The sequence below is a fragment of the Nilaparvata lugens genome, chromosome 4, assembly GCF_014356525.2.
Source record: "Nilaparvata lugens isolate BPH chromosome 4, ASM1435652v1, whole genome shotgun sequence".
Lineage (NCBI taxonomy): Eukaryota > Metazoa > Arthropoda > Insecta > Hemiptera > Delphacidae > Nilaparvata > Nilaparvata lugens.
The window spans coordinates 78,593,514-78,616,231 of record NC_052507.1 but is presented as its reverse complement, the minus strand read 5'-3'; the positions used below and the strand labels follow the sequence as shown (position 1 = coordinate 78,616,231).

Here is a 22,718-nt window from a genome sequence, read left to right as displayed (position 1 = left end):
CTAACGTTTCTCACGAAATTCAGAGCATAGTGGGTTTATAATATAAAGATTAGAGTGTGAAGTTTTTAGCTCAAAAATTTCTAGTTTCATTCAAAATTTAGACTTTTTGAATAATTATTAAGTTACTGTTGTAGATTTTTCGATTCTAGACTCTAATAGTATCTATTTGATTCAAAATTTGCTCGTTTATCTGATTATTGAAGAGCTTAAATTGTATTTTAAAAAGTGAGAGTGGCATAACCAACTTTTTGATTTGGACAGTATAGTATAAATTATTGGAAATGGGACAGTTTTGGGCATGAGCCTGTTGTGCCTTTCCTAATGTTAAGTATGTGTACACAATGTGATAAATAAATAAATAAATAAATGCACTAGGTCTCATCCCTGGGAAAACTCGCTGAATGCCATTAAAGGGATAATTATTATTCATCTTTGGAAAAAGCAGCTGTTAATAATTATTTCGTCGTCTGTTGGTGATGGAAGTGAGTGAGCGAGTTCATGTGTGTGGGACTGTGTCAAAATTATGACTCAGCTGTTGAAATTTTGTAATCATTCAATCAGGTACTTAGTGCCGGTTGCAAAAAAGCCGGGTTATTTTCAATCCTGATTAATTCCAGTAGATCCATCTTTTTGGAATGGTCTTCTCTGATTTGGTTCACGTGAAGTTAATCAGGATTAAAATTCAACCGGCTTTTGTGCAACTGGGCCTTTGTGGGGGAAATTTTTGCATTCCTCTGGGAATTAATCTCAATTTACTGTGATAAAGCCGTGTCCACACTCAACAAATGTTCGACAAACATGTTTGTTGGAAAAGTTAGGGCAAATTTTATTATGTTTGACAAACAATGTTTGCCCGTGGCCAGTGTGGACGCGTCACCAAACAAAATATTTGTAAGTGGGGAGAACAGGTTTTATGTTGCCCTGTCACCACTGGAAATGTTTGGGAAAACAGAAATTTTTTGTTTCACAAACAATGATTGTCCAAACGTTTTAAAATGTTTTTCCCTGAGCTCCTCAACAAACATGTTTGCCGAGCATATATGTCGAACATTTGTTCAGTGTGGACACGGCTTTAGATAGAACATTTCTGTATGAATGTTATTATAATCTTTTCTTTCGTAATAAATTTTTTATGCTTTTGTACTCCAGAGCGAAGCTCTTTACATGGTGTGGTTGCATTTACTAGCCTATAAGTTACATTAACTGTTCAAACCAACAACTCTGGTCAATCTTGGTTTAAACCGAGATGATGCATAAGGGCATTAGAGAATAATGATTTGTGATATATTTTACAATTATAACACTCAAATTATTCCCACTACGATTGCATTATCATTTTATGACTTTGGTACTCAAAATAAGAATTGGAAGATGTTATTATTAATTTCATATTTGATGAGAAAATGATCTAATCCAGTTGAAGTACAAAAACACTTTACTCCTGAGTGATCGTGACAATGTAATAACTCATAATTGAACACTGAAGCCGAATACTGTAATACAATGTGGCTTTTCCTGGTAATGTGACTTGAAGAAATAAGAAATGCTGTAGTAGTGTCACGATTCCATTCCAATAATTGCAATGAACTTGGAAAACATTTTCGGAATTCACTATTCCAATTTTCTATTGAGAGTAATATCAGAGACAAAATATAACATGATATGATGATAAATAACAATAGAAATCCAAGAACCTTTTTTACAATTTCTCACTCAGAATAGTTATTTGTGCGACTAGTGCGCAAAGTGACAGTTTGCTGCACCGAAAGAAACGTTTACGCCCGAGCCGTAGGCGAGGGCGGAATGGTTTCTTGAGTGTAGCAGAGGAACTTTGCGCACGTATTTCACATTAAGTTTTTCCTACAGTTACCATTGAATATGAAAAGTGGGTAATTATGGGTAAAATTGCCTGAAATGCATCAAATGTTTTTCTGTGTAATTTTATTATTGATAAAACCTTAATTTATTGTCAAATTGAATAAAAATGTTGTCCTTGGTTATAATATATAATGAATAATAATTAGCGCGTTGTGCTTCGTTGCAGCTCTGCTCACTATAGCAGCCACAGCAGTCACTGTTACCAACTTCATTTTGATTTTGCTGCACTGTTGCTCCATATAACCTACTAAGTATTTTGCGTTGCCATGTTGCAATTATAACACTCAAATTATTCCCACTACGATTGCATTATCATTTTATGACTTTGGTACTCAAAATAAGATTGGAAGATGTTATTATTAATTTCATATTTGATGAGAAAATGATCTAATCCAGTTGAAGTACAAAAACACTTTCCTCCTGAGTGATCGTGACAATGTAATAACTCATAATTGAACACTGAAGCCGAATACTGTAATACAATGTGGCTTTTCCTGGTAATGTGACTTGAAGAAATAAGAAATGCTGTAGTAGTGTCACGATTCCATTCCAATTGCAATGAACTTGGAAAACATTTTCGGAATTCACTATTCCAATTTTCTATTGAGAGTAATATCTTAGACAAAATATAACATGATATGAAGATAAATAACAATAGAAATCCAAGAACCCTTTCTACAATTTCTTACTCACAACATGATTCGTCTATTGATGCCATTATCAAGGGTACTTATTTTTATTTATATTCAAGAGTTACCCTAAGGGGAAGAATACATGATATTAAGTTATCCCATGGTATTGGGTGTTTATGTTCCAAATTTCACTTTTAACTCAAGCCGATGGTCCATTTAGTTATTTTTTGTAAAGCTATGTGACCCTTGTAGTCTCTCATACTGTGCCATTCTTACACTCTCACCCGTCCAAAAAAGTAATAAAATAGACAGTAGCCGACAGTAATACGCTTGAGTTGACAAGATTCGGCTTGAAATTTGGAACACAAACTACCTTAAAAATTTCAATTTTGCAATACTTGAATGAAATAAATTCGATGAAAATCAAGTATTATGATTGGATGATTGATTTAGAGATAATCAACTTATTCCTGTTACTTCTCTCACCAAATTTTGAGAAAATTCTTTTTTGGAATAATTTTTAGCATTGGAACCGGGATCATCATTCGTTGTCTTCAAAGATTTTACAGTGATCTAAAGAATTGGATCGCCAAATTACACTGGTTACAGTACAATTGCGATACAATTTACAATACAAGTTTAATTGGAATAAGTTACAATGAAAATCTAAAATAATGATTAGATAGTTGATTTGGAGTTAATTAACTGATTCATGTAACTTCTCTCACCATATTTGGGAAAATTATCTTTTTTGGAATGATTTTTAGAAAAACTTTGGAGTCATCTTTGAGTATATGACTGGAATTGGTTCCAAATTTCCAAATGTGCATTCTGAGAATAAGATAATTAGATTAGACTAGTAGTTCTGTGAACAGTAGACCTCGCGCTCAGTAAGTTACATTGACCTGTTGTTGTTTTCTCAAAAATTAATAAATAATTTATCAATTTAAGATGTCTAGAAAAAATCCTGAATAAAACATAAAGATTTCTGTCCTATCGTACCGTGACGTTTCGTCCCGGAATGTGAGTGTGAGCGCTGTTATCAGGTCTAGCTGCAACTGTCTACAACGTTGATGGAAAAGATAAGCCTACATTTTCAATATGTCCGATGTTTTTGAACGGGTAGTATTAAAGTCCACTAGACAGCTGATTTATGAAGAATAATTCTATAGTCTGATTTTTACTCTAATATTGGCGTATGAAGGAGGCTCCTTTTTCCTTTTATATTATCTTTGAAATGCAAAATTTCCAAAACCTTGTATATACGTCGACGCGTGATTTAAAAAGGAACATACCTGTCAAATTTCATGAAAATCTATTACCGCGTTTCGCCGTAAATGCGCAACATATAAACATTTAAACATTAAGAGAAATGCCAAACCGTCGACTTGAATCTTAAGGTGCGTACAGAATAACGCGCCGCGAACATGAGCAATTCACTTTTAATCAGCTGATGCCAAGCTTTTTATATCTGTATTTTACCGTTTCTGTAAAAATACAGATATAGTCAACTGATTAAAAGTGAATTGATCATGTTCGCTGCGCGTAAATCTGTACGCACCTTTAGACCTCACTTCGCTCGGTCAAATATCGATAAATTATTGGAAAAGAATCATGCCCGACCTACGATTCATAAAGACACATTTATAAAGATCCATGAAACCTACTCGATATCATAACTAGTAATATTCGTTGATGTAATGAGACTTTGAATAAACTGTGCAAGCTTCGTGGAGGGCTCTCAGAATGTAAATGAAGGTGACTAAAGTTGAAATATTCTTCTGCTATGGATTGAAGCTATTGGGGTCACGTCAACCTGTCTTTCAAAAAAACTAATTTTTCAATAAATTTTCTTCGAACGACATGAAGAAGCTGCCAAGTGGATGACATTTTGTGGTGAGAGCTGGGTTTATCTTGAATATTTTCATTTACATCACTTGAATACTTCAACTTTGTTCTGCAAGGTACCATAGATTATTAGTATGATCATTATTAAAAACATTGAATATTATACCTGATAAGGTAAGACAACTTTAACTTTTAATCGATGAGATCAGTCTTATAAATCAATACTTAATGATCCCCAAGAAAGAGATGGTAATTGAAGGGAAAATACTTATGAATAATACAATATTCACAATCAGTATCAATATTCTTAATCTAATCGATGAAATTATTATATGTTATTGAAGTATTATCTTTAACAAGGAGACGCTGATTGCAATTGAAGTATGTACATATTCATGAATAATACAGTATTCTTATACCTTTGTTGCTGTAATCAATTTTTTTTAGAAAATATTTATTTATTTATTTATTTATTTATACGTGGATACAATAACAAATCATATAAATATGATTGGGAAGGAACAACAGGCTTGGCCCAAAACTATTCCATTCCCAAATTTTGATTACGTGTCCAAAAAATAGGTTATGTTTGTTCTGTAAGAAGTTCAAATTCATTATTAATTCGATTTTTCTGTGATGAGTTATTATTAGTCATATTATAACTTTCATAAGTTTTCAATATGGTAATGAACTACTATGATACTACATTATATGAATGTGTATTTGATAGTTTTATTCTACTGCACTTAAACGTCAGTTCTATATAAGATTTGATAATGTTCTGAAATAATATTTGACTTTTAATCCCAAATATCAGGTCACCGAGCTTCGCTGGTTATTTATTTTTTGACAAACAGAACACAATTCTTTAAAATGATTGGGAGAGGACTAACAGGCACAGCCCAAAACTCTTTTTCCCCGAATTTTGATTTATACTCTATAAATATTTGAAAAAGTAGGTTATGCTCCATAAACTTGAATTCAGGTTCCATTTTCAGTCCAAACATTTGAAAACGGAAAATTTCCAATCTGGATCGTTTACAAACCAAATTGAATAACAAAATAACACTCACTAATCACTTAAAACTTTGAAAATTATTATATACTCTAATTTAGAATGATATACCATGTCATGTCAACAAATCAGATTATTTTGATCAAGTCGATTAAAATTTCAAGATATGTTTTCTCGTGAGATAAGCTGATTGATTGCAAATAGTTGAACAGCTGAACATAATTCTGTCTCTCTTCCACACAAGCACTCGCATCTTCTGTTATCAACAGACGGCGAAATTATCATGTGTTTTTCCAAGGATGTATTATTATTACCATTTTCATGTCCTTCAGCGAGTTTTCCCAGGGATGAGACCTAGGGCAATCGAATTTTTATATCATAAAACCTACTATGTTCTAGATTTCGTGAAAATTGTTAGAGCCGTTTTCGAGATCCGTTGGACCATATAAATAACCATATATAACCATATAAATAACCAAATATGAAAATATATACAGAAATTTGCTCGCTTAATATAATAGGATTCATTGTGAGTTAATTATAGTTTATTAATAATGATAGATTAGGATACGGTTGTTGATCACCATTTACTAGGATTAGTTTTCTTGAAACTTTGTTGTGATTGAATATTTTGAAAATAAAATTATCACCACAATATGAAAGGACTCTTTTATTCTAATCCGCTCCATATTCTAAGACCTTCTTTTAAAAATTATGTGATAAGAAGTTCCATACTGCTATTAAACATAGATAGATGCATGCATTGAAAAAAAATCTACATTATATTGGTATTAAGTATCCTAATAGTCTCATTTAGCTCCATGAATGACAATCTTCAAAGTATTGTGATTATTGACCGAGCGAAGTGAGGTCTTAGATTCAAGTCGACGGTTTGGCATTTCTCTTAATGTTTGAATGTTTAAATGTTTGAATGTTTATATGTTGCGCATTTACGGCGAAACGCGGTAATAGATTTTCATGAAATTTGACAGGTATCTTTTTTAATTGCGCGTCGACGTATATATAAGGTTTTTGGAAATTTTGCGTTCCAAGGATAATATAAAGGAAAAAGGAGCCTCCTTCATACGCCAATATTAGAGTAAAAATCAGACTATAGAATTATTCATCATAAATCAGCTAACAAGAGTGATTACAGAGATGTGTGGAAAAGCCAGTCTATTGCTGTATTTCCCTGAGGTCTATAGTTTCAATCAGGTACTTGTGGTTGAGAATACTGCGTGAGGTCTACTGTTCACAGAACTACCAGTTAAATTAATTCCTATTCCGTTAACAAACCTCCGATGTTATGATTGGTGAATTATTAATTGATCATATATCCTTATTGATCATAAATCATGAGTAAACAATATAATAAGTTCTTGAAAAACCATGATATTGACATTTTTAGATGAATGGGAGATAAAAGAGGGTAGAAGTCTCATTAGATTTCGAATTCAGTATCAGTTCCCATTTATACAAATAGTTGGCGTCGACCTAAATTCACTCTTAACCTTTTTGACAAACGCCATCACAAACATTGAAAAGTCCCTTCCACATGTAACAAAGACAAAAAGTCTCTCCATTCCCCATTCTCATCTGTGTTGAAACTAGAAACAGGAATTGATGTCGATGAATTCTAGATAGTTCAAGTGTTTTGAAGCTGATGAAATTATAACGGCGAATTAATTCAAGATCAAGAGCTCCGTTCTCTGTGGTTAATTAGAAGTGGTTCCAGGTCAGACAGGATACAGAGCAGATTGGATCTTAGAGGGCAATGCTGCTCACAGAGAAATCGTTTTAAAGAAGAATTAGGCTAAGTGCACACAAGTCAGTCAAGACAAGACATGATTAGACATGTTTAGTCACAATTCTTCACATTGTTGCTTATGACGACACTGATTAGTCATTGCAATTAGACATGTCTTCATAAGCAACTATGTGAAGTATTGTGACTGAACCTGTCTGATCATGTCTTGTATTGTCTTCTGGTGTGCGCCTAGCCTTAAGGCTAAAAGTGACAGAGAAACGAATGATATTGAAGTTCTGGTATATATCATCGTTATTTAAGAGAGAATTTGAGCTATAAAAAGTCTATAGAGATGTAAAATACAACCAAGATTCAATAGTCTAGATTCTTTTCTATTTGATTTTTCCTAACGAATAGCTCTCCTTCAATACCTGGATTCTTTTGATCTCAATTGTAACCGATAAATAAAGCGGTGAATATACCCTTTATTCGAAATAACCGATACTCAGTGCCTCCTCAATACGAGTAATCACAAATGTGTGAGGAGCTGAGGAATTCAATCAATCAATCATCTTTATTCAGACATTTAAAATATACATGAATGCGTCAATTATCAAATTTCTTAGCAATATCTTAAATTATCAATTTCTTAACAAGTCAGTCAGAACAAATATGATTATATGAATTTACATTACTTATTGACCGAGCGAAGTGGATCTAAGATTCAAGTCGACGGTTTGGCATTTGTCTGAATGTTTGAATGTTTTTATGCTGCGCATTTACGGCGGAACGCGGTAATAGATTTTCATGAAATTTGACAGGTATGTTCCTTTTTAAATTGCGCGTCGTCGCAATATACAAGGTTTTTGAAAATTTTGCACATCAAGGATTATATAAAAGGAAAAAGGAGCCTCCTTCATACGCTAATAATTAGAGTAAAAATCAGACTATAGAATTATTCATTACTAGCCGTCAGGCTCGCTTCGCTCGCCATATCCGTCTAGCCAGGGGGCTCCGCCCCCTGGACCCCCGACTGGATCGAACAAGAATGAGATAAGCAGGCTCGCTCCGCTCGCCTGCATTTTTCATTTGAGCATTTTTGTCATATGTTAGGACGATCCAGTCGGAGGTCCAGACTAAACGTCTGGCTAAACAGATATGGCGAGTGAAGCGAGCCTAACGGCTAGTAATATAATATTCCCAGGAATAACTCTGATGTGAAGGCGGAATGGCGACTACTCAACCTATTGACCAATCAGACAGGTCCTTGGGTTTGAGACGTGGACTACTTCATCAATATTCCATTTTATTGAGGAGTGTATGGAACGATGAAAATATAAATCTAAAATGAATAGAAGGTTATTCTTCTATTCTCAGAACGACTGAACGAAAATAGTAGCAGTATTTTTCTATCCAAATTCACAAATTAGTCCTGGTTTAGCATGTTCGAATTCTTGTCTGATGTTATTGTTTAATAAATTAGGAGAGTGACATCTGATTTACTAAGACTTCCTAAATCATATACCACTTGTATACCACTTATATACCACTATACATATACCACTTGTTTCCAGAGATCGTTTGTATTTCTCGGCCCTAAGTTTTTCAACAATATTCTTCTTGAAATTAAGAGAACACAAAATCGACTGTTTTTAAAACAAAAGTTCTTGGATGGCTTAGAGGTCTCATGCCTGACTATCTAGAGACCTTATTCAATGTGGTTTCTTAGTTAAAATACTCTGATAATGGTGGCTATGCATTGGCTAAATGAGCTGGAATTGGAAAGTGAGCATGGTTAGTGTGAATGTGTGTGTGGTTGGTTGCTAATTTTTCTTTCTTTCTTCTTTCTATATTTTTCTACTTCTCTATAAATTCATAAATTATCAGATATTCATTCCTGTTCGCAGACGTAGAGTTTTGTACTCTCAGCAAGCAGTATTTTTCTATCCAAATTCACAAATTAGTCCTCGTTTAGCATGTTCGAATTCTTGTCTGATGTTATTGTTTAATAAATTAGACTTTTATGTACTTCATGAATTATTAACTTATTACTCTAATATTGTTAAGCAGTATTATTTTTTCTCATAATTTGTAAATATTGTGAATTGGATTGAATAAAATTTGAGTTTGAATTAATATGTAATCCGATTCAGAGGTTCAGCTAAATTCTCAGGGCGGATCTGAGAATTCAGAGCTCCTTCTGACCAATCTATTTTTGCGTTTCCAGAGCATTTTATCAGACTTTTTAAGTAGGTGTGTGAAGGTTGGATAGGAATATTGTGGCAGTTCTCATATCTCAATTTAGAAAAAACAGGCTCAAATACAATAGCATTCATAATAATTATCTCAATATTTCTTTATGTGGAGAAGGATATTATTTATCTTTTCAATCTCAATCTAAACCTACTACGATCACGATGAATATAAGATAAAGAGAACGATACAGTTTTTAGATGTAAATATACATCTTACCTTGTCCCACGCAGAGGTTTACACGTTTAATTTTATATTACGTTATGCCATGGTACAAGTCGTTTATGTTCCAAATTACAAACTAATTTTTTGTTTCTGTTAACTCAAACCGATTACTGTCTATTATTACTGTTTTGGCCGGGTGACCATGACATAAGTTACTACCAGCACAGTATAGCCAGTTACACACACATCGATTTTTCTGCCGTCTTTATGAATTCTATCAGACTAAACGGAATTTAGCAATTATCAACTATTTAATCTAACAGCTTTTATAAGGACGGCAAAAAGACTACGAGAGACACAGTATCGGCACAGTATGAGAGACTACCAGCACAGTATGGGAGACACAGTATCGGCACAGATGAGAGTCTGAATGAGAGGCTACCAGCGTTACAAAGCTCCACGAAAAAGGTCTACTAGGACTATCGGCATGATTTAACATCGTTATTTGGATTATAAACGCCCTATATCATGGGATATCTTCTTTTGCTATCTTTCCTCTATGGTTAAAAATATTGTAAGTTCATCACTACATCAAGCAAATATCTTAAACCCTGGTTGCACAAAAGTCTGTTGAATTTAAAAGTGATCAAAAGCCAATAAAACCAATCAGAAGAAACTTCTTTACGGAGAAGACTTCTCTGATTGATTCTCATGGCATTTTATCTTCATTATAATTCAACAGGCTTTTGTGCAATCCAACCTAAGTATATTTAGGTGTATTATAAGTATATTTTTCTACAACTGCGCGTAAAAAGAATTTACATACTCAATATTCTCCTCGTAAAACAGCTTATTTCTGAGGAGAAACTACTTTTTCGCTCGCTAACCATTCGCGCATGCGCAGTAAATTTTCTTTACGCTCGCAAATCATTCGCGCATGCGCAGAAGAGTTTCTTTACGCTTACCAATCAGCTGATGGTAAGCAGCTCGCCAAAAGGTCAGATCTTAACCTAATAAGTCGGTAATTGTAACTCCGCCGATATAAGTAATTTAACAGGTTTGGGCAGTTGTAGAAGAAATTTTGTATGTAATTCGCGCATAATGCTTCTTTATCGCTCTTGCAAAATTAACTGTTTTGCGCGAGCGTTAAAGTCGCGCATTATGCTCTTAATACATGAATAGCTATTTTGTGTTACTTTACTTTACTTTACTTTAGGTGTTAGGCTTTACTTTTTCTGTGTTATCTTATGATGTTTTCATGTTATCTGATGTTTGTTTTATTTTATCTTATATTCACTTGACCAGATCCATGTATATTTATATATTATTTGTTGATCAATAAAACTATTCCAATTCTGATTCTAAATGAAAGTTTGTGTTGAATTTGAGTGCTGTTTGTGATCCACTGTTCTAATAAGTTTTTACTTTGTTTACAATTAACAGCCCAGGAAGAAGTTCGGAGCCTGAGGAACTCATCTTCACCAACCCCTCCTCCGCCAATGGCTACTGGCAGAGCAGGGGAAAGCTCCAGTGGTTCCCCCACCCCTCCCTCCATCTACAGGACGCTGCCTGGACACCCCCTCCCGCCCACTCCAGTCATGATGCCCAGGGCGATCCTGGGGACCACCTATTACCCTGCACATCTGCCGTTCATTGGTCCGGTAAGTTTATCAAATCAAATCAATTTATTCTCACAATTTACAAATAATACAGTACAGTTACAGTACATTTATATAATATACCCTTACGTTATGAGAGACTCACATGTAGGCTTAAGCCTGTGTTTGTGAGGACCTGCCGTAATTCGCTGAATTTGAAATCGATAAACTAAATTATGAAAATTGATATTTTATTACACTAAATTGAGAAAAATACAGATTAAGAAAAATGATATGAGTAAATGTTGATATTATAGAAAGAAAACAAAAAATTGGCTGCAGAAACAGCCAGTATTAATGACTAAAAGTTAGTAAAACTAAAAGATAGATAAACTACCGTATAGGAATGCAATTAAATACCAAGTTATAAAAAATTTTCCAAACTTAAAATGAAAGATGGTGATGACGATGGACAATCCAATCAAAAGTTTGAAACACTTTTAGTTTCACAATAATAATAAAGGATATATTTGTAAGGTTTGCTCATGACTCCAATAATTGGCATTGAGATCCTCGTTGCATAGAGATATTCTGAAGTTCACGGAGTAAGTGAAGCATGATTGATTTGACTGGAAAATGTAAAGACGAATATGAAGACAGAGCAGATATGAACAATGGTAAACTGTATAGGATTTGAACAACTGTCGATCAACTGTTTCAAAACTGATTGATATCGTCTGCAATCTGCAAAAAAATTAGCAGAAGACAATAGTCTGTAATGTAACTACATCACACTCAGATTTTGGCACACAATCATCTTCTTCTATATAATAAGAGAGAGTAGGGTTGTGTTTGTTCGTGTGTTCGTTTGTTCGCATCAAAACATGTCAACTTGTGGATTGCATACCGGAAAAACGGGAATGATTTAGATCTCCAAATTTTGCACAGATATTCTAAAAATATCAATCTCGTGCACCTGGATGCCCAAATTTTAATTTTCCTTCTAGGTTTTTCAGAATTAATGTTTAAATTCCATTAATGGTACATTCGATTTCATTAAAAAATCACCACATCATATGGTCGAAATTGAAAAAGGAACATCTGTTTCTATAAATTGCTTTCTACCTGAAGAACATAGTTTTGAAACTCCGTTTTCCTGATGCAATTTTGGGCCTACACGTGGCATGGATTATTAATTTTTCAGCTAGAACAATAAATTTTGGAGACAAATGCTAAATAAACGTCTACAGTTTCATCAATGCTGTATCGGCATTATGAAAACGCATGCAGTTAATATGTCTTTCAAGGAAGGTGTAGCTATTTATTTAAATAAAGGAATTATATTCTTCCATTTTTATTTAATTAAAATTTCAAAACTATTCGAGCCCTGATAGAATGACTGAACACTGTACATAGGCCTATTTCGAATTCTTCTAGATTTCATTACGTCAAGTTTTAAGAAAGACCCTTGCGAAGCACGGGTTACCTGCTAGTAGCATGATAAGTGAAGAACAATAAGACTTAACCCACTTCGGACTATGTGTAACTTTATCTAAATTTGAGAGAGGAATAGAAGCTTACCTTATTTTTTCTCTCCTCATCATTTCAATAATAATATGATGATTGTATCAGTGTATAAAGAATAATAATTCATTTATGGAACACTATGGATGGAATATGTCTCCAACAGATATGAACAACAGTAAACTTTGTAGACTTTCAACAATTATAGCTCGTCTGGTTCAAAAACGTATTGATAACGTCTGAATATGATAGCAGAAGACGATGACGTAGCATACAATGAATAATATAAGGGATGGCACACCCATAATTTCAGATTTTGGGTGGTTATGCTTGGTAAACGGGACAAGAGAAGTTGGCAATAATCAGCCTATATTTTCTGTATAGATATGGGAGACTATGATATTATTTATTTTGTTTTTATTTTATTTATTTATTGTATTAAATACTATAATCATAATACAATTATGACATTGGAGGAAAAACTAGGCTAAGCCTGTACTATTTCTCTCCAAAAATTTTGATAAAATGTTAATGTTGTCCAAAAGATAAGGTTATATAGTCACACACTGCTTCGTCACTTGATTTTCGGCCCTAAAGATAGTGATGTATAGATAGAATAATATTATAGAAATCTATATATAATAAAAGCAAAATGACACTCACTGACTGACTGACTGACTCATTCACTCACTCACTCACTCACTCGCAGAACTAAAAATCTACCGGACCAAAAACGTTCAAATTTGGTACGTACGTTATGTTCAGTTGGCCCTTTAGAGGCGCACTAAGAAATCTTTTGGTGAAATTTATCTCTAAGGATGGTTTTTAAGGGTTTGGAGTTCGTCTTTTAGCATGTATATTCTTCTTATCCCAATATCTTAAAATTACAATAATTGAAATGTCCATACCATAATGTTAATATAGAACTATAATCTAGAGAGAGTACCTCTTCGAAACAGTTGTTCTCGTAACTAAATTTAAAATTTTGTCAGGTTGGCATTAAGTTGAGTTGACTTTGTTAGGTTGGCACCAAGTTGGAGATTGAAATGCATTTATCCAGGACCTACTAAATACCAATTTATCCAGTACCTTCTAAATACCTATTACCTATTGATACCTATTGGGTACTGCTACTTCAATCAGAGCTATTCCTGGGAATATTTATATATTACTAGCCGTCAGGCTCGCTTCGCTCACCATATCCGTTTAGCCTGGCATATCCGTTTAGCCTGGACCCCCGACTGGATCGTCCTATCATATGATAAAAATATGACATAACATTTTAAATTTGGTTGGTGTGTTCAGTTTGCTCTTTCGAGCCGCAATACGAACGGATTTGGAGAAATTTCCAAAGGTACGCCCAAAATCTGCGTTTTTTAGCGTTTTCTCAGCTTTATCGAGAACAAATAAACAGAAGATGTTCAAATTCACTACAGAAGCTCAGCTGGGGTGCAATAATGTTGTGTTAGAAGGAATTTGAAATAACGCCAAAGATACGCCCAAAATTAGCGTTTTCTCAGCTTTTCTGCGTTTCCTCACCTTTTTCAATAATTCAAATTGTTTTATTCATAAAATATTACATAATCACAAAATATAAAAGTGTTATAAATTACATGAATAAATTCTCCCTGCCTGGATGATTTGTACGTGTACAGGGAGGAGTCGCTAATTATCAGACAGAGGGCAAACACTAGCAATAATAAAATAAATTACAAACTATGAATAATAAATAAATTTGAAAGAATAATAAGAGAGTTTATTTTAATAATAAATTTCAAAACTAATGATAGAAAAAAAACAATAAATAAATAAAATAAAAGTGTCAGCTTGACGGCGGTTAAAGGGCTGAGTTGGGAGTAATATAGCTTTATTAGCGTGGTACTGTGTGTAATATTTGAATGTTATTCTGTGTTCAGAACTAGAAATATTCATCCATATGAAGAATGTAGAAGAGCCTCCGCAGCATCTGAACCGATGCAGAGCAGCCACCCGGTCACTCTCCGCTTGTAGACGGCAACGCTAACCCCCTCAGTAGTTGAAATCTCGGCCGGTACATTACAGTAAAGCCAATGGGCTAAATGAAAACAGCTTCCAAGTTGAATTGAATTACTTAAACGGGGAAATTGAATATCTATATGCAATCTGTTTCTAGTGGGATAATAATGTTGAATTTCATTGAAGACAAAGTTACTTTTTTTATAAAGACAAGTAAATTTTTTATAAATAATTGTTTTATATCTAAAACAATTGATGGAAATATATTTAAAAAATTCAGTACACAGGTTTAGCTGAGGTGGAAGAATTTTGTTCGCCAAAGATATGCCGTTAGAGTAACAGGTGTTTTTCGAGATCAAATTGACATAATACGTTCAAATTCGGTACAGAGGTTCCGCTGAGGTCTACATGCAGGCGAGCGAATCGAGCCCGCTGATCTCATTTTTGGACAATCCAGTCGGGGGTCGAGAATTCGGTACAGAGGTTCCGCTGAGGTATACATGCAGGTGAGCGGAGCGGGCTGATCTCATTTTTGGACCATCCAGTCGGGGGTCCAGGGGGGGAGCCCCCTTGCTAGAAGGATATGGCGAGCGAAGCGATAGTTCTGTATATAGATAGAATAATATGATAGTCGGTCGCCAAATACATCTCATCGTTTCGGACAAGCAAAAAAGTGGTCCACAAGACTTCTGCTCAACATGTTGCCTTTGATATACGACCATTCTGCATCTTAAATGTTGCTCAGTTGGTCCAAGATTCTCTTACGAGCTTCTTCCTCTCCCTCTACCCACATTCACCCACATCATCATATCTTTTTCTCCTCCCTTCTTTGGTAATCTGTCTATCTAATGTTGCCGTTCCATTTTGACTCATCTTCCTCTCTTACCTATTTCAAAAGGTTCATTTGCACTCCTTCTCCAATATTTTTCTCCCACATTCTTCGATTTTCTCTCTTTTTTATGTTGCCGTTCCATTCTGACTCATGTTCCAAGGTATCTCTCTTGACGTTCAATTTCATGAGTTTTATTCTCACTCTTTCTTCAATCTTCTTCTTCTACCTTCTTCGGTTTTCTCTCTTTTTTATGTTGTCGTTCCATTCTGACTCATGTTTCAAGGTATCTCTCTTGACGTTCAATTTCAAGAGTTTTATTCTCACTCTTTCTTCAATCGTTTTCTTCGGTTTTCTTTCTTGTTTATGTTGCCGTTCCATTTTGACTCATCTTCCTCTCTTGACGTTCAATTTCAAGAGGTTTCTTCTCACTCTTTCTTCAATCTTTTTCTCCCACTTTCTTTGATATCTATCCTCCTTATGTTGCCGTCCCATTCTGACTCATGTACCTCTCTTGCCTTACAATTTAAAGAGGTTCATTCTCCAATCCGCGTTCACAACCGTAAACGTCGCTAAAACAAAATTTACGCTCATGTTCTCTGCACGTTAATAAGGCATAATGAGAAAGTGATTGTCAGATAGCAGTCTCCCGCCAGCTGACCGTCGCAAATACCTAGTCTCAAGTAGCAGACCAGTGATAGGCCATTCGCTCCGGCAAACATGAAACATTTAAAATATGTCTTCTACCGTTATTTAATAATGTTTTTATCGTTATCAGTTGGATCATCTGCGGGAAACGCATTCAACACTCTAACCGAAACATGGTCCGAACTGACCTAAACCGAAACATCCGGTCTCACAGACCTGGTCTTGCTTAAAGTGTTATATTTTCTACTAAATATGAATTTAAATATTTTTCATTGGTAAATTTCAATAATAGTGAAGTGTAATACAGATTTCAGTTGCAAATTAAGTGATGGAAGAATAGAAAAAATTTGGAAACATTGATATGTAGGTAATAAATGTATGATGTTGGATGTAAGAAAACACACAATACAAAAATCCGTGTAGCCTAAGATACTATCAGTTACTACTCAGAACAATAATCATGGAGAAATATTTTATCAATATAGGATTTATAGCAAAACTAAAAGGTATTCATTGAAAATAATGATGTTTTTCATTGTTATCAAGAAACTTGTTTGAGCAAACGTTTCCAGCCTCCAGTTATTTTATTAGCAAGAAAAGTTCATAAATAACTATAGTGGTCGGAATCATCTATTTCGTCAAGTGAATGTTTATTTTGTGACACTTTATTGTGAAGCATCGTATTGATACAAGTTCCAAAGGCTGGGGCTTGTATGGTTGATAACTCATACTTTGACATCAATTTCCCTAAACCAACGTTTTCTGAATTACAAAAATTAGTTTTTCAAATAAAACATATCAATAAAATACCGAAATAATGAAGAGAAAAACATTAGAAAAAATTGAATGCTCAAAATATCTGTTAGTCGAAACATCCGGTATTCTAGACCGGTAAAAAATAAACGTTATCCAAAAGATTTGGTAGCTGAGACTGGTACGTTGTCAATAGATTGATGTTTACTTGATAACCGTGAGTTGGGGACTGACGAGCATTGTTGGGGAATGTTGAGGAATAGTGGGGGAGAAGGTATTAGAGCGGGCAGCAATTTTTGATTCACTATTTTGCCACTATCGAAAAAAAAATTTGCATCTGGTCTCACAGACTGGTGTTTCGGTTAAAGTGTTTTTCCTCTCATATGCTCTTGAAGCACAAATATTGAAACTTTTCTGGATTCATCCATCCTTATCTTCTATCACACGTACATTTCAAATATCGAATTTATTTGTGCATACATACAGTCACATAATATACACTATAATAGATTTATCAATAGTACGAAAAAACTTGAAGCTCACAAGACTATTGTCTGATCGTGAGCTTGTAGAAAATAAAAAAAATCACAAAAGAGTAGTTAAAATGGTGAGATGAATTAATAGTAAGATGACATTGATTATTCTATCTTCAGTTGTAGACCGAGATTTTCTATTTTCTTGAAGACCGATATAGTATGAAAAGAATTTCGATTTTTAAAAGAGGGACAGTGTTTGATATTTACTTTTGATTCACTTTACATTGGCCGGTATGGCATGACAATATGCGAAGAATGAACCAACCTTTGAAGACACTATCAGCACTTATTTAGGCATCACGAAGTCTAATATTACAATAGTCTAATGGATGCAACAATTATGTTGAATTATGAAGTAGTTTAATAAAGGAAACATGGTTTACAATCTTGGATAAGGATGTAGTTGTTCGATTAAATCAACACTTGTTAAAATAGGCCTATTTATTGTATAAAACCACTTAATTGTAATTTTCTCGAATTCTGATTATTATTTTATAAACTTCGTCGCAAGATTATAATATACCACATTATTTTCACTCACTTGTAAGGGCTACTTGTATTTACATAAAAGTAGAAATCAAAGTATATTTCGAACTTTACTGTTTTATTCAATTTTTTACATGTTTCGACTTTCAAAATCATTTTCACTTCGGGATACTTCGATTTTTAATTTCCATGTACCCCACATTCTCTAACACCAGATTCCATATTCGAATATACTTCATTTTTCAACTATTCCAGTAGTCATTTTCCAATCTATTAACTTCCTTCATGAATTGAATGGAAAGTCTAGATATATATTGTCAAATCACAGATATCCTGAGAATCGAGATACCGGTTTCTGTTTTTACACCATTCTCTGGGGAAGTAGAACTAAAGTTGAGACCAGTAGCTATTTGGCTAAGCACCGTTACTGATAGACGCCGTGACCTTTCAAGGTGAGCGTCTGCGATTGGCCTAGACAAGCTCCTCCCCAATTGGCGGTTTAAACAAACGTTACAAAATGGCGATTCAAACAGCAAACACAGTGATGAAAGATTATTGAATAGTTAGATGTTACGAAATAGTTATAAAAAATTCAATAAAAGAAGGTTAGAAAGAAAAGAAAAAAACAATGGGATACGCTGTATAAAAGATATTGCAAGCATCTCTTCATTAAGGAGAAAATTATGACAGTGTATAGCATGGTAGCATTTAGGCTTCTAATGAGTGTGAAGAGGAGAATAGACAGTTTCCTTTGCAGAGATGAAGTGCACAGTTATAGTACAAGAAACAGATATAAAATTGATGTTCCTTATTCTAGGTTGGGGAAGATTTTAAAAAGTCCCAAGCACATTTCCCTTAAGCTTTTTAATGTGCTGCCATGCTCGGCAAGGGTTTTGCAGGAGTCCAGATTTAAATCTGAACTGGAGGGCATTCTTTTGCAAAACCCTCTATATTCTTTTGATGACTTCTTCCAGATGAGAATGGACAACTTTTTCAAGCTTTAATTTTTCAACTCAGTTTAAGTCTAGGATGGCCATATTGAGCTTATCGATTTTTCTATTTTCCACAAGGCTGACCATGGTTTCCTATTATTTCCTGTGTATGATTATATAAAATCACTTCATTTTACACATGTGTTTCCAAGTTATTTTATAGTAATTGTATTTTTACCAATGTATTTTAATTATAATTAGTATTATATTGTATAGACGTTTCCAATTGCCATTTTTTATGTGCTCAAAGGAATAAAAGCATTCTTATTCTTATTCTTATAGAAGAAATGATAACGAAATAAATGATATAATTAATTAATCAATAGAGAAACTTTACAAAAACTTGGGAAAACATTAGAATGAGAAAATACTGTAACAAATGACTAACACACTTACAAATTCATCTGGAACTGGGTTGGTTTTTCATGAGTTTCCAGTCTCGTATATCCTTGTTTCCTATAGATTTTATCAAATAGTAAATTGGTGAAATTTGCATTCAATCATTCCTTTAAATCTGATAAATCTTTTTCCAATGATACAGTGTTATTTCCGCAATATATCTGGAATAATATATGTGGCTTGGTGCAAGAATGTCAAAATATCAACTTTCTCACAAATCAGCTTGAAAGTTCACCCTGTATTTTCGAACTACGGCATTTCGATACGGAAATGCGAGTGCTAGAAGTGCAGAAGTCGACATTGGTAGTTCTGGAACAGAGTATAAATGACAATCTAAAAACATTTTTGTCTTCATTGGTAGTTTTCGCACTCTGAAAGTGAAATAACAGTTATTTATAATTTAGTTACTAAATCATGACATTGGTAGTAAACATTTTATAACTTTTAATTGCTTTGAGGTAGGACATTGGCACTTCTGGAACTGAAAATAATCGATATTAGTGATGTATTAGTGTATTGAACTCATTTTTGAAAAAAATTGTCATTGCTGGTAATTCTTGTACCAAGCCACAGATATTATGATTCATTATTCCTTGATTTTAAAAAATAATTATCACTTGATTTTATTTAATAACAAATTAGTGGAAATTTACATTTGTTCCTTGAAAATACATACATTCTTTTCCCAACCATACAGTATTATTTCCGCCAGAACAAGAATAATCATGTGCCGGAGATATCTCAATATCCTTCAAACTCTATGGAGAAAACCATCAATCATATTTGTCAAGAAATGGTAGGTAGATCACTAACATCAAGTTAAAAGGTCAGCTGGGAAGAGCATAATCTATATATATGAAAGCGAAATGGCACTCACTCACTGACTGACTGACTCACTCACTCACTCACTCGCAGAACTAAAAATCTACCGGACCAAAAACGTTCAAATTTGGTAGGTATGTTCAGTTGGCCCTTTAGAGGCGCACTAAGAAATCTCTTGGCAATATTTAAACTCTAAGGGTGGGTTATTAAGGGTTTAAAGTTCGTCTTTTAGCATGTATATTCTTATTCTCTTAATTATAATTGAAAAATGTCCATACCATGTGTCAATATAGAACTATAATCTAGAGAGAGTACCTCTTCGAACCAGTTGTTAACTGGTAACTAAATTAATAAGTTGAGTAGACTTTGTTAGGTTGGCACCAAGTTGAAGATTAAAATGCATTTATCGCGGAAAAATTTATTGGCCACTGCTACTTCAATCAGAGCTATTCCTGGATCGTCCTAACATATGATAAAAATGCTTAAATGAAAAATGGAGGCGAGCGAAGCGAGCCTGCTGATCTCATCATTGGATGATCCAGTCGGGGGTTCAGGGGGCGGAGCCCCTGGCTAGACGGATATGGCGAGCGAAGCGAGCCTGACGGCTAGTTTATTATTCAAATTCAAATTTATTCACACTCATAAATACATATACAGAAACCAAATAGAGTCTAGCTTGACAAATACAACAATAATCCATCTAAAAATTTAATAATAGATTGTAAGTAATAGTATATAATATAATAATATATAATAATATATAATATGATATTAATGTGAACAATAACTGCTCACAAAGTGCTTCATGAAGCACTTGTCCGTGAGCAGGAGTTGAGGTTTAATCGGATATAGGAGGAGAAAAAAGCCTACACACACACACACAAACACACACACATTCAATCACCATCATCAAGTAATTTTATTGATTGATTGTAGCATTTCCTCTCTTTAAATATACTTATATTATGAAATGTAGTTCAAACTGCGAAAAAATGGGAGGAAGAATCACCAGTATAATTTTCTTCAACATAATTCATGACAAGAGAGGGAAAAAAATGAGAAATAAAAGATGAGACATAACAGTGATAAATAAAACAATGTTTGCAGATCAAAGCTCAAAGCAAAGGTTAAACTTTAAATGATACAGAAGTAACTACAGTAAAAATACCATACTACACTGAAATTCATATTCAATAATGGATTAGATATTAGCACCATGTGTTTCTCAGCTTACTGCTTTGAATAAGTCTTCTACTTCTAATGGTGAATGAAGCCATAGCCAACTCTTCGTTTGTTTTAGGAATTTCTTGAGATTCTGTAGCTTTCTAATCTCATCTGGGAGAATATTAAAGAATTTAGGTCCAAGGAATAAAAATCATCTCTGGAAGGTAGTGCTGTTTGGTTTGGGGAGTCTGATTAGCATCCTTGTAGTTTGCCGAGTTATCTGCTGATTTTGTTCAAGATTCCCCATTTGATCCCTATCCCCACTCATTTTATAAAACAAAGATAAAACTTTCAGTACATACATGTATCTGAAAGGTAGAATTCCAAAAAACCTGAATATTGGGAAAGTATGCGTTCGTCTATTAGCTCCAAACATTATTCTAACAATTGATTTTTGTAGGACTATAAGATTTTTAAAATGAGACATGAAGGTAGATGCATAACATGAGATTCCGTATTCCAGCCTACTATTGAAGAAAGAGAAATACATTACACGAAGAATATTTACAGGAAGAATTGACGCAGTTGATAGAAAGTCCTAACCAAGTATAAGAGGTACCCTTTTACTTTATTCACATGCAAATCCCAATTTAGACTTTGATCCAATATTAGCCCAAGATATTTAATAGAGTCAGATTGTTGAATTACCTCACAGTCACAACTCACAGATCTGCAACCGACCTGATGATACCTGACAGGATCAGTGAAACTAAATGGTGATGATAATGAAAAGTTTATATAGGAAGTCTTGCTCGCATTTAGTGCTAGTTTGTTACAGTTGAACCAGCATCGCAAATACTATATTATATATATATATATATATATATATATATATATATATATATATATATGATACATATATATACATATATATATAATACCATCTATTATATATGTGATCCTAGACTACCCAAGCAAGAGAAATTGCAATAGCCTACGTATTAAACTATTTATCACCATCAATCTTGAACTTATGAGAAATTGATAGGCGTAGTCAGTGTCATTATTAAACAATAGTACGCTGGATTCATTCTGAAATATCTTCAGAAGAACAGAAGAATCGGTAAATCTAATAAGTAAATGTATAGTAAATAGTGGTCGAGTAACAATGCATTGAGAAGGCGGTAGGTGGTTGAGATATAGATTGCATCTGAAGATTGGGTGGAAGATCTCAATATCAGATACTATAATCTGAAGGTAATGCTATAATTTGATACGGTACTATCAATATTACAGTTGCACTCAATGTATAATACTATAAGGGAGGTCAGTTTTGTTCATTGTACATGAAATTATTGATGGCTGTAGGAGGAATACGAATTGAAACAATGTATTCTGACTGGATAGCTTGAGGGCAGTTAACCACGTAAAGAA

General features: G+C 33.9%; 1 protein-coding gene across 1 annotated transcript in view; it reads left to right on the top strand.

Annotated features, from left to right (window-relative positions):
• LOC111054599 (doublesex- and mab-3-related transcription factor A2) overlaps positions 1-22,718 on the top strand; it is a 202,158-nt gene that overhangs the window by 162,712 nt on the left and 16,728 nt on the right. Inside the window, exon 5 of the mRNA XM_039426559.1 lies at positions 10,982-11,199. Within this exon, the coding sequence (XP_039282493.1) occupies positions 10,982-11,199 (218 nt within the window). The remainder of the gene's footprint in view (positions 1-10,981; positions 11,200-22,718) is intronic.